This window comes from Oncorhynchus tshawytscha, linkage group LG20, assembly GCF_018296145.1.
Source record: "Oncorhynchus tshawytscha isolate Ot180627B linkage group LG20, Otsh_v2.0, whole genome shotgun sequence".
In the NCBI taxonomy this organism is placed as follows: Eukaryota; Metazoa; Chordata; class Actinopteri; order Salmoniformes; family Salmonidae; genus Oncorhynchus; species Oncorhynchus tshawytscha.
The window spans coordinates 31,487,957-31,500,514 of NC_056448.1; the positions used below are offsets into that span (position 1 = coordinate 31,487,957).

General features: G+C 45.5%; 1 protein-coding gene across 2 annotated transcripts in view; it reads right to left on the reverse strand.

The window, feature by feature from the left end:
* The window catches only part of LOC112220220 (fibrinogen C domain-containing protein 1-like), a 239,916-nt gene that overhangs the window by 72,054 nt on the left and 155,304 nt on the right, over positions 1-12,558 (reverse strand). For both annotated transcript variants that reach the window (XM_042302493.1, XM_042302492.1), the window contains one exon: positions 8,802-8,898. In XM_042302493.1, the coding sequence (XP_042158427.1) occupies positions 8,802-8,898 (97 nt within the window). The remainder of the gene's footprint in view (positions 1-8,801; positions 8,899-12,558) is intronic.

The following is a 12,558-nucleotide window of genomic DNA, read 5'->3' on the forward strand; positions in this document are numbered from 1 at the left end:
ACTGCCCCTGTCTCTCTCTCTCTTTCTCTTCCACTGCCCCTCTCTCTCTCTCTTTTCTCTTCCACTGCCCCCTGTCTCTCTCTCTCTTTTCTCTTCCACTGCCCCCTGTCTCTCTCTCTCTTTTCTCTTCCACTGCCCCCTCTCTCTCTCTCTTTTCTCTTCCACTGCCCCCATCTCTCTCTCTCTTTTCTCTTCTTGCCCCCTGTCTCTCTCTCTCTTTTTCTCTTCCACTGTCTCTCTCTCTCTTTTCTCTTCCCATCTCTCCCCTCTTCCACTGTCTCTCTCTCTCTCTTTTCTCTCTCTCTCTTTTCTCTTCCACTGCCCCCTCTCTCTCTCTCTTTTCTCTTCCACTGCCCCCTGTCTCTCTCTCTTTTTTCTCTTCCACTGCCCCCTCTCTCTCTCTCTTCTTTTCTCTCTCTCTTTTTTCTCTTCCACTGCCCCCTCTCTCTCTCTCTCTTCCACTTCTCTCTCTTTTCTCTTCCACTGCCCCATCTCTCTCTCTCTTTTCTCTTCCACTGCCCCCTCTCTCTCTCTTTTTCTCTTCCACTGCCCCCGTCTCTCTCTCTCTTTTCTCTTCCACTGCCCCCCTCTCTCTCTCTCTTTTTCTCTTCCACTGCCCCCATCTCTCTCTCTCTTTTTCTCTTCCACTGCCCCCTGTCTCTCTCTCTCTTCCACCCCCTGTCTCCACTCTCTCTCTTTTTTCTCTTCCACTGCCCCCTCTCTCTCTCTCTTTTTTCTCTTCCACTGCCCCCTGTCTCTCTCTCTTTTTTCTCTTCCACTGCCCCCTGTCTCTCTCTCTCTTTTCTCTTCCACTGCCCCCTGTCTCTCTCTCTCTTTTCTCTTCCACTGCCCCCTGTCTCTCTCTCTTTTTTCTTCCACTGCCCTCTCTCTCTTTTTCTCTTCCACTGCCCCTGTCTCTCTCTCTTTTTCTCTTCCACTGCCCCCCCCGTCTCTCTCTCTCTTTCTCTTCCACTGCCCCCATCTCTCTCTCTTTTTCTCTTCCACTGCCCCCTGTCTCTCTCTCTTTTCTCTTCCACTGCCCCCTGTCTCTCTCTCTCTTTTCTCTTCCACTGCCCCCATCTCTCTCTCTCTTTTTCTCTTCCACTGCCCCCTGTCTCTCTCTCTTTTTCTCTTCCACTGCCCCCTGTCTCTCTCTCTCTTTTTTTCTCTTCCACTGCCCCCTGTCTCTCTCTCTCTTTTCTCTTCCACTGCCCCTGTCTCTCTCTCTTTTTCTCTTCCACTGCCCCCTGTCTCTCTCTCTCTTTTTCTCTTCCACTGCCCCCTGTCTCTCTCTCTCTTTCTCTTCCACTGCCCCTGTCTCTCTCTCTCTTTTCTCTTCCACTGCCCCCTGTCTCTCTCTCTCTTTCTCTTCTACTGCCCCCTGTCTCTCTCTCTTTGTCTCTTCCACTGCCCCCTCTCTCTCTCTTTTCTCTTCCACTGCCCCCTGTCTCTCTCTCTTTTCTCTTCCACTGCCCCCGTCTCTCTCTCTCTTTTCTCTTCCACTGCCCCCGTCTCTCTCTCTCTTTTCTCTTCCACTGCCCCCTGTCTCTCTCTCTCTTTTCTCTTCCACTGCCCCCGTCTCTCTCTCTTTTCTCTTCCACTGCTCTTCTCTCTCTTTTCTCTTCCACTGCCCCCTGTCTCTCTCTCTTTTCTCTTCCACTGCCCCCGTCTCTCTCTCTTTTTCTCTTCCACTGACCCCGTCTCTCTCTCTTTTTCTCTTCCACTGCCCCCGTCTCTCTCTCTCTTTTCTCTCTCTTTTCCACTGACCCCGTCTCTCTCTCTTGTCTCTTCCACTGCCCCCTCTTTTCTCTTCCACTGTCTCTCTCTCTCTTTTCTCTTCCACTGCCCCTGTCTCTCTCTCTTTTCTCTTCCACTGCCCCCCCGTCTCTCTCTCTCTTTTCTCTTCCACTGCCCCCCGTCTCTCTCTCTCTTTTCTCTTCCACTGCCCCCTCTCTCTCTCTTTTTCTCTTCCACTGCCCCCTGTCTCTCTCTCTTTTTCTCTTCCACTGCCCCCTCTCTCTCTCTCTTTTTTTTCTCTTCCACTGCCCCCTTCCACTGTCTCTCTCTCTCTTGTCTCTTCCACTGCCCCGTCTCTCTCTCTCTTTTCTCTTCCACTGCCCCCGTCTCTCTCTCTCTTTTCTCTTCCACTGACCCCGTCTCTCTCTCTTTTCTCTTCCACTGCCCCCGTCTCTCTCTCTCTTTTTCTCTTCCACTGACCCCGTCTCTCTCTCTTGTCTCTTCCACTGCCCCCTCTCTCTCTCTTGTCTCTTCTGTCTCTCTCTCTCTTTTCTCTTCCACTGCCCCCTGTCTCTCTCTCTCTTTTCTCTTCCACTGCCCCCGTCTCTCTCTCTCTTTTCTCTTCCACTGCCCCCTGTCTCTCTCTCTCTTGTCTCTTCCACTGCCCCCCGTCTCTCTCTCTTTTTTCTCTTCCACTGCCCCCTGTCTCTCTCTCTCTTTTCTCTTCCACTGCCCCCTGTCTCTCTCTCTCTTTTCTCTTCCACTGCCCCTGTCTCTCTCTCTTTTTCTCTTCCACTGCCCCCTGTCTCTCTCTCTTTTTCTCTTCCACTTCCCCCTGTCTCTCTCTCTCTTTTCTCTTCCACTGCCCCCTGTCTCTCTCTCTTTTTTTTTCTCTTCCACTGCCCCCTGTCTCTCTCTTTTTTCTCTTCCACTGCCCCCTGTCTCTCTCTCTCTTTTCTCTTCCACTGCCCCCTGTCTCTCTCTCTTTTTCTCTTCCACTTTTTTCTCTCTCTCCACTCTCTTTTCTCTTCCACTGCCCCTGTCTGTCTCTCTCTTTTCTTTCTCTCTCTCTTTTTCTCTTCCCACTCTCTCTTTCTCTTCCACTGCCCCCTGTCTCTCTCTCTTTTCTCTTCCACTGCCCCCTTTTCTCTTCCACTCTCTCTCTCTCTTTTTCTCTTCCACTGCCCCCTGTCTCTCTCTCTTTTTCTCTTCCACTGCCCCCTGTCTCTCTCTCTTTTCTCTTCCACTGCTCCCGTCTCTCTCTCTTTTCTCTTCCACTGCCCCCTGTCTCTCTCTTTTCTCTTCCACTGCCCCCTGTCTCTCTCTCTTTTCTCTTCCACTGCCCCTGTCTCTCTCTCTTTTTCTCTTCCACTGCCCCTGTCTCTCTCTTTTTTCTCTTCCACTGCCCCTGTCTCTCTCTCTTTTTCTCTTCCACTGCCCCTGTCTCTCTCTCTTTTCTCTTCCACTGCCCCCTCTCTCTCTCTCTTTTTCTCTTCCACTGCCCCCTGTCTCTCTCTCTTTTTCTCTTCCACTGCCCCTCTCTTTCTCTTTTCTCTTCCACTGCCCCTGTCTCTCTCTCTCTCTCTTTCTCTTCCACTGCCCCCTGTCTCTCTCTCTTTTCTCTTCTACTGCCCCCTGTCTCTCTCTCTTTTTTCTCTTCCACTGCCCCTGTCTCTCTCTCTTTTTCTCTTCCACTGCCCCTGTCTCTCTCTCTTTTTTTCTCTTCCACTGCCCCCTGTCTCTCTCTCTTTTTCTCTTCCACTGCCCCTGTCTCTCTCTCTCTTTTCTCTTCTACTGCCCCCTGTCTCTCTCTCTTTTCTCTTCTACTGCCCCCTGTCTCTCTCTCTCTTTTCTCTTCTACTGCCCCTGTCTCTCTCTCTTTTTCTCTTCTACTGCCCCCTGTCTCTCTCTCTTTCTCTTCTACTGCCCCTGTCTCTCTCTCTTTTCTCTTCTTGCCCCCTGTCTCTCTCTCTTTTTCTCTTCCACTGCCCCTGTCTCTCTCTCTTTTTTCTTTTTCTCTTCCACTGCCCCTGTCTCTCTCTCTCTTTCTCTTCTCTTCCACTGCCCCTGTCTCTCTCTCTTTTCTCTTCTCTTCCCCCTGTCTCTCTCTCTTTTCTCTTCCACTGCCCCTGTCTCTCTCTCTTTTTCTCTTCCACTGCCCCCTCTCTCTCTCTCTTTTCTCTTCCACTGCCCCCTGTCTCTCTCTCTCTTTTCTCTTCCACTGCCCCCTGTCTCTCTCTCTTTTTTCTCTTCTACTGCCCCCTGTCTCTCTCTTTTCTTTTTCTCTTCCACTGCCCCCTGTCTCTCTCTCTTTTCTTTTCCCCCTGTCTTCTCTCTTTTTCTCTTCTACCCCCTGTCTCTCTCTCTCTTTTCTCTTCCACTGCCCCCTGTCTCTCTCTCTTTTTTCTCTTCCACTGCCCCTGTCCCTCTCTCTTTTCTCTTCTCTGCCCCCCTTTCTCTCTCTCTTTTTCTCTTCCACTGCCCCCTGTCTCTCTCTCTTTTTTCTCTTCCACTGCCCCCTCTCTCTTTTCTCTCTTTTCTCTTCCACCACTGCCCCCCGTCTCTCTCTCTCTTTTTCTCTTCCACTGCCCCCGTCTCTCTCTCTCTTTTTTTTCTCTTCCACTGCCCCCCCTCTCTCTCTCTCTTTTCTCTTCCACTGCCCCCTGTCTCTCTCTCTCTCTTTTCTCTTCCACTGCCCCCTGTCTCTCTCTCTTTTCTCTTCCACTGCCCCCCCGTCTCTCTCTCTTTTTTCTCTTCCACTGCCCCCTCTCTCTCTCTCTTTTTTTCTCTTCCACTGCCCCCGTCTCTCTCTCTCTTTTTTTCTCTTCCACTGCCCCCTGTCTCTCTCTCTCTTTTCTCTTCCACTGCCCCCTGTCTCTCTCTCTTTTCTCTTCCACTGCCCCGTCTCTCTCTCTTTTCTCTTCCACTGCCCCCGTCTCTCTCTCTTTTCTCTTCCACTGCCCCCCGTCTCTCTCTCTTTTCTCTTCCACTGCCCCCCCCTGTCTCTCTCTCTCTTTTTTTCTCTTCCACTGCCCCCTGTCTCTCTCTCTCTTTTTCTCTTCCACTGCCCCCTGTCTCTCTCTCTCTCTTTTCTCTTCCACTGCCCCCTGTCTCTCTCTCTTTTTCTCTTCCACTGCCCCCTGTCTCTCTCTCTTTTTCTCTTCCACTGCCCCCTGTCTCTCTCTCTCTCTTTCTCTTCCACTGCCCCCTGTCTCTCTCTCTTTTCTCTTCCACTGCCCCCTCTCTCTCTCTCTTTTCTCTTCCACTGCCCCCGTCTCTCTCTCTCTTTTTTTCTCTTCCACTGCCCCTGTCTCTCTCTCTTTTTTTTTCTCTTCCACTGCCCCTGTCTCTCTCTCTCTTTTTCTCTTCCACTGCCCCCTGTCTCTCTCTCTTTTTTCTCTTCCACTGCCCCCGTCTCTCTCTCTTTTTTCTCTTCCACTGCCCCCTGTCTCTCTCTCTCTCTTTTCTCTTCCACTGCCCCCTGTCTCTCTCTCTCTTTTCTCTTCCACTGCCCCCTGTCTCTCTCTCTCTTTTTCTCTTCCACTGCCCCCTGTCTCTCTCTCTCTTTTTCTCTTCCACTGCCCCCTGTCTCTCTCTCTCTTTTTCTCTTCCACTGCCCCCTGTCTCTCTCTCTTTTCTCTTCCACTGCCCCCGTCTCTCTCTCTCTTTTTTTCTCTTCCACTGCCCCCTGTCTCTCTCTCTCTTTTCTCTTCCACTGCCCCCTGTCTCTCTCTCTTTTTTGTCTCTTCCACTGCCCCCTGTCTCTCTCTCTCTTTTCTCTTCCACTGCCCCCTGTCTCTCTCTCTCTTTTTCTCTTCCACTGCCCCCTCTCTCTCTCTCTTTTTCTCTTCCCCTGTCTCTCTCTCTCTTTTTTCTCTTCCACTGCCCCCTGTCTCTCTCTCTCTCTTTTCTCTTCCACTGCCCCCTGTCTCTCTCTCTCTTTTCTCTTCCACTGCCCCCTGTCTCTCTCTCTCTTTTTCTCTTCCACTGCCCCCTGTCTCTCTCTCTCTTTTTCTCTTCCACTGCCCCCTGTCTCTCTCTCTCTCTTTTCTCTTCCACTGCCCCCTGTCTCTCTCTCTTTCCACTGCCCCCTGTCTCTCTCTCTCTTTTCTCTTCCACTTCCCCCCTGTCTCTCTCTCTCTTTTTCTCTTCCACTGCCCCCTGTCTCTCTCTCTCTCTCTTTTCTCTTCCACTGCCCCCTGTCTCTCTCTCTCTCTTTTTCTTCTCTTCCACTGCCCCCTGTCTCTCTCTCTCTCTTTTCTCTTCCACTGCCCCTCTCTCTCTCTCTCTTTTCTCTTTCCACTGCCCCCCGTCTCTCTCTCTCTTTTTCTCTTCCACTGCCCCCTGTCTCTCTCTCTCTCTTTTCTCTTCCACTGCCCCTGTCTCTCTCTTTTTTTCTCTTCCACTGCCCCCTGTCTCTCTCTCTCTTTTTCTCTTCCACTGCCCCCTCTGTCTCTCTCTCTCTTTTTCTCTTCCACTGGTCCCTGTCTCTCTCTCTCTTTTTTTTTCTCTTCCACTGCCCCCTGTCTCTCTCTCTCTTTTCTCTTCCACTGCCCCCCCCTGTCTCTCTCTCTCTTTTTCTCTTCCACTGCCCCCTGTCTCTCTCTCTTTTTCTCTTCCACTGCCCCCTGTCTCTCTCTCTCTTTTTCTCTTCCACTGCCCCCTGTCGCTCTCTCTCTTTTCTCTTCCACTGCCCCGTCTCTCTCTATCAAATTCAAATTTAAGCTGTTTAGGAAACTTCCTAACCTATACAATATACATTGTAATCAAATAATGAAGAACAATAATATATAATGTTAGTAAATAATAATACAGATAACAATAACAAAAATAATGATAACAGTCAATCGTAGAAATAATAAATATGGTTATTCTGTCCCCAAGCAAGAAGGGCCTACAGCAGAACCTAGATCTTCTGCACAGAAGCACCAGATCATCAGCAAACAGTAGACATTTGACTTCAGATTCTAGTAGGGTGAGGCCAGGTGCTGCACACTGTTCTAGTGCCCTCTCTAACTCATTTATATATGTAAATTGATGTAAAAAAGTCCCTTTGCCAGGACCACGAATACAAATTAGACACCGTTGCCCTAGAGCACACAAAAACTTACACATACCTCAGCCTAAACATCAGTGCCACAGGTAACTTCCACAAAGCTGTGAATGATCTGAGAAACAAGGCAAGAAGGGCCTTCTATGCCATCAAAAGGAACATACAATTTGACATAACAATTAGGATCTGGCTAAAAATACTTGAATCAGTTATAGAACCCATTGCCCTTTAAAGTTGTGTGGTCTTGGGTACGCTCACCAACCAATAATTCCTTTTGGACCTTAACAGAGAGTACACAGCGGAAGAATACCTGACCACTGTAACTGGCCCAAACTTAAGCAAAGTTTTGACTATGTACAGACTCAGTGAGCATAGCCTTGCTATTGAGAAAGGCCACCGTAGGCAGACCTAGCTCTCAAGAGAAGGCAGGCTATGTGCACACTGCCCACAAAATGAGGTGGAAACTGAGCTGCACTCCCTAACCTCCTGCCAAATGTATGACCATATTAGAGACACATATTTCCCTCAGATTACACAGATCCACAAAGAATTTGAAATCAAACCCAATTTTGATAAACTCCCATATCTACTGGGTGAAATACCACAGTGTGCCATCACAGCAGCAAGATGTGTGACCTGTTGCCACAAGAAAAGGGAAACCAGTGAAGAACAAACACTGTTGTAAATGCAACCCATATTTATGTTTATTTATTTTCCCTTTTGTTATTTAACTAATTGCACATAATATGAATATGAATATATTTGAAATGTCTTTATTATTTTGGAACTTTTGTGAGTGTAATGTTTACTGTTTATTTATTTATTTATTTTTTCACTTTTATTTATTATATAGTTCACTTGCTTTGGCAATGTTAACATATGTTTTCCATGCCAACAAAGCCCTAAAATTGAATTGAATTGAGAGAGAGTGAGTGAGTGAGAGTGATAGAGAGATTGGGAGGGAGTGAAAGAGATTGATAGAGCGAGGGGTGTGAGAGAGAAGGAGAGATTGGGAGGGAGTGAAAGAGATTGATAGAGCGAAGGGTGTGAGAGAGAAGGAGAGATTGGGAGGGAGTGAAAGAGATTGATAGAGCGAGGGGTGTGAGAGAGAAGGAGAGAGAAAGAAAGAGAAAGAGGAGCATCTAGTAAAGCACTGTCTAGCCTGTACACCATTTTATAGTTCATGTTTGGCCCGAGGGATGATGGCGGCTAAGCAGTCAACTACCCCACTGAATGCGGAAGAGGAAGAGTACTCTGTGGTGCTCTCACAATAATCTGCTGTATTTGTGGTTAAATTTGGTTAGATGATTAATCTAAGGAGCTACCTCAAAACCGATTTCCTCTCCACATTTACAACCTGGTCTCTGAGCATTTCGTATTATTCTTTATGTAAATCCGCAATGCGCCATCGAGTATGATATGTTACATTTTGTACGGCATATATTAATTTGTGGGTGTCCATCACCCATTTTGTATGATATGGTATGAATTACATTTCGTATGATATGTTACGAATTTGCAAAACTACAATATGCTATGAATTTGCAAAACATACAATATGTAGGACATTTTAGCTAGGTGGCTAGGATGCTAAGGTTAGTTAGCTTGCTAACACTAGCTAGGCTAGGGGTTAAGGTTAGGGGTTAGAGTTAAGGTTAGGGTTCAGTTTAGGGTTGGAGAAAGGGTTAGCTAAAATGTTTAAGGTTAGGGTTAGTGGAAGTGTTAGCTCACATGCTAAGTAGTTCCAAAGTAGCTAAAAAGTAGCAAGTAGTTGAAAAGTTGCTAATTTGCTAAAATACTAAAGTTGTCCACGATGAGATTCGAATTCGCAACATTTAAGTTGCTAGTCGTTCGCATGATACGCCCACCCATCCACCCCGACCAACCACACTACGTTCGTATTTTACCAGCACTCAAACCACTATCCCACACTCTGCAATAGTCCTGGAACTAAGGACTGTGCCAAGGTACTTCTTGATTGTTAACTCACAAATCAGACACACACACTTACCTAGCCAGTGTTCTCCAGTGATCTTGCCAAATCCCTCACGGTAGGAGTCCCATCCTCTGAAGAAGTTGACCGAGCCATCTTCCCTGCGCTGGATCACCTGTAGAATACAGACAAAGACCAGGGGTTAGAGGTCAAGGCTATAGAACACCAGACATAGGTCATACAGGGGTTAGAGCTCATCATTTGGAGGTCGGGGCTGGCCTCGGGTCAGCAGCGATACACTTCCTACCTGCTGTATCTTTCCAGTAGTAAGATGAGTCACAGTGAAATCGAAGTCAAGTCATCGAAGTCAAGAACATCATTAAGTTCTCTTCTCTCAGTCATACATTCTAGAGGTTGACCGATTAATCTGAATGACCGATTAATTAGGGCCAATTTGAACTTTTCATAACAATTGGAAATCTGTATTTTTGGGCGCCGATTTCCAATTTTTTTTTACAAATGTTTTACTTTTTTTTATACCTTTATTTAACTAGGCAAGTCAGTTAAGAACACGTTCTTATTTTCAATGACGGCCTAGGAACAGTGGGTTAACTGCCTTGTTCAGGGGCAGAACAACAGATTTTCACCTTGTCAGCCCGGAGGATCCATTCTTGCAACCGTACAGTTAACTAGTCCTACGCTATAACCATTGCACCCCACGAGGAGCCTGCCTGTTACGCAAATGCAGTAGAAGCCAAGGTATATTGCTAGCTAGCATTAAACTTATCTTATAAAAAACAATCAATCATAATCACTAGTTATAACTACTAATCCAGGTTAGCAGGCAATATTAACCAGGTGAAAATGTGTCCCTTCTCTTGCATTCATTGCACACAGAGTCAGGGTATATGCAACAGTTTGGGCTGCCTGGCTCATTGCGAACTAATTTGCCAGAATTTTACTTAATTATGACATAACATTGAAGGTTGTGCAATGTAACGGGAATATTTAGACTTAGGGATGCCACACGTTAGATAAAATACCGAACGGTTCCGTATTTCACTGAAATAATAAACGTTTTGTTTTCGAAATGATAGTTTCCGGATTCAACCATATTAATGACCAAAGGCTCGTATTTCTGTGTGTTATTATGTTAGAATTAAGTCTGATTTGATAGAGCAGTCTGACTGAGCAGCAGCAGGCCCGTAATCATCCATTCAAACAGCACATTCGTGCGTTTTGCCAGCAGCTCTCCGCAAGCACAGCGCTGTTTATGACTTCAAGCCTATCAGCCTAATGGCTGGTGTAACCAATGTGAAATGGCTAGCTAGTTAGCTGGGTGTGCGCTAATACTGTTTCAAACGTCACTCGCTTTTAGATTTGGAGTAGTTATTCCCCTTGCGCTGCAAGGTCCGCAGCTTTTGTGGAGCGATGGGTAATGCTACTTCGTGTGTGGCTGTTGTCGATGTGTTCCTGGTTCGAGCCCAGGTAGGGGCGAGGAGAGGGACGGAAGCTATACTGTTACACTGGCAATACTATAGTGCCTATAAGAAATACAAATGGTATAGAGAGAAATAGTCCTATAAATACTATATTAACTACAACCTAAAACCTCTTACCTTGGAATACTGAAGTCTCATGTTAAAAGGAACCAACAAATGTCATATGTTTTGAGCAAGGAACTTAAATGTTAGCTTTTTTAACTTGGCACATATTTTACATGGCACACATTTTTACATGGCACACATTTTTACTTGGCACATACAGTACATGGCACATATTGCATATTGGCACACATTACTTTCTTCTCCAACACTTTGTTTTTGCATTATTTAAACCAAATTGAACATGTTTCATTATTAATTTGAGGCTAAATTGATTTCATTGATGTATTATATTAAGTTTAAATAAGTGTTCATTCAGAATTGTTGTAATTGTCATTACAAATAAATAAATAAAAAAAAATCGGCCGATTTATCGGTATCGGCCTTTTTGGTCCCCCAATGACCAGTATCGGTATCGGCGTTGAAAAATCATAATCGGTTGACCTCTAATACATTCTTCTGGTGTCACCAATGAATAATGCACACCCTCTTCCCTTTGAAAAGGCTTTTTTTTCATAAACTAATAAAAAATAATCCACATTTGATTTGATTTGATTTGATTTGATTTGATTAAATCTTGATTGACTTCGAATAAAACTCTATGGAATCTGCATACTTAATTAAAAGCTAAGAAAGTGAGGATGATTCTCTCTCATAATGCAATATGCCTAAATCTAAGGCTGGGTGACAATTACATTATCCTCCACAGCTCTATGAAATAAATTATATCAAGCTAAGCGATGTGTGAAGAAATAGAGTGAGGATTTGTATAAAAGAGACCTTTCAGCATGAAAAACAAAACAAGATATCTTAATAGAGTTGAAGTCAAAAGTTTACATACACTTAGGTTGGAGTCATTAAAACTCATTTTCAACGACTCCACAAATTTCTTGTTAATAACAAACTATAGTTTTGGCAAGTCGGTTAGGACATCTACTTTGTGCATGACACAAGTCATTTTTCCAACAATTATTTACAGACAGATTATTTCCCTTATAATTCACTGTATCACAATTCCAGTGGGTCATACGTTTACATACACTAAGTTGACTGTGCCTTTAAACAGCTTGGAAAATACCAGAAAATTATGTCATGGCTTTAGAAGCTTCTGATAGGCTAATTGACATCATTTGAGTCAATTGAAGGTGTACCTGTGGATGTATTTCAAGGCCTACCTTCAAACTCACTGCCTCTTTGCTTGACATCATGGGAAAATCTAAATAAATCAGCCAACAACTCAGAAGAAAAAAAAAATGTAGACCTCCAGACAAGTCTGGTTCATCCTTGGGAGCAATTTCCAAATGCCACGTTTATCTGTAGAAACAATAGTACACAAGTATAAACACCATGGGACCACGCAGCCGTCATACCACTCGGGAAGGAGACGCGTTCTGTCTCCTAGAGACAAACATACTTTGGTGCGAAAAGTGCAAATTAATCCCAGGACAACAGCAAAGGACCTTGTAAAGATGCTAGAGGAAACAGGTACATAAGTATCTATATCCACAGTAAAATAAGTCCTATGTCGACATAACCTGAAAGGACACTCAGGAAGGAAGAAGCCACTGCTCAAAAACTGCCATAAAAACGGCAGACTACGGTTTGCAACTGCACATGGGGACAAAGATCATACTTTTTGGAGAAATGTCCTCTGGTCTGATGAAACAAAAATAGAACTGTTTGGCCATAATGACCACCGTTATCTTTGGAGGAAAAAGGGGGAGGTTTGCAACCCGAAGAACACCATCCCAACCGTGAAGCAGCATCATGTTCGTGGCAGCATCATGTTGTGGGGGTGTTTTGCTGCAGGAGGAACTGGTGCACTTCACAAAATAGATGGCATCATGAGGCAGGAACATTATGTGGATATATTGAAGCAACATCTCAAGACATCAGTCAGGAAGTTAAAGCTTGGTCGCAAATGAGTCTTCCAAAAGGACAATGACCCAAAGCATACTTCCAAAGTTGTGGAAAAATGGCTTAAGGACAACAAACTGAAGGTATTGGAGTGGCCATCACAAAGTCCTGACCTCAATCCCATAGAAAATGTGTGTGCTGAACTGAAAAAGTGTGTGTGAGTACAATTCTGACTCAGTTACACCAGCTCTGTCAGGAGGAATGGGCCAAAATTCACGCAACTTATTGTGGGAAGCTTGTGGAGGACTACCCGAAGGTTTGACCCAAGTTAAACAATTTAAAGGCAATGCTACCAAATACTAATTGAGTGTATG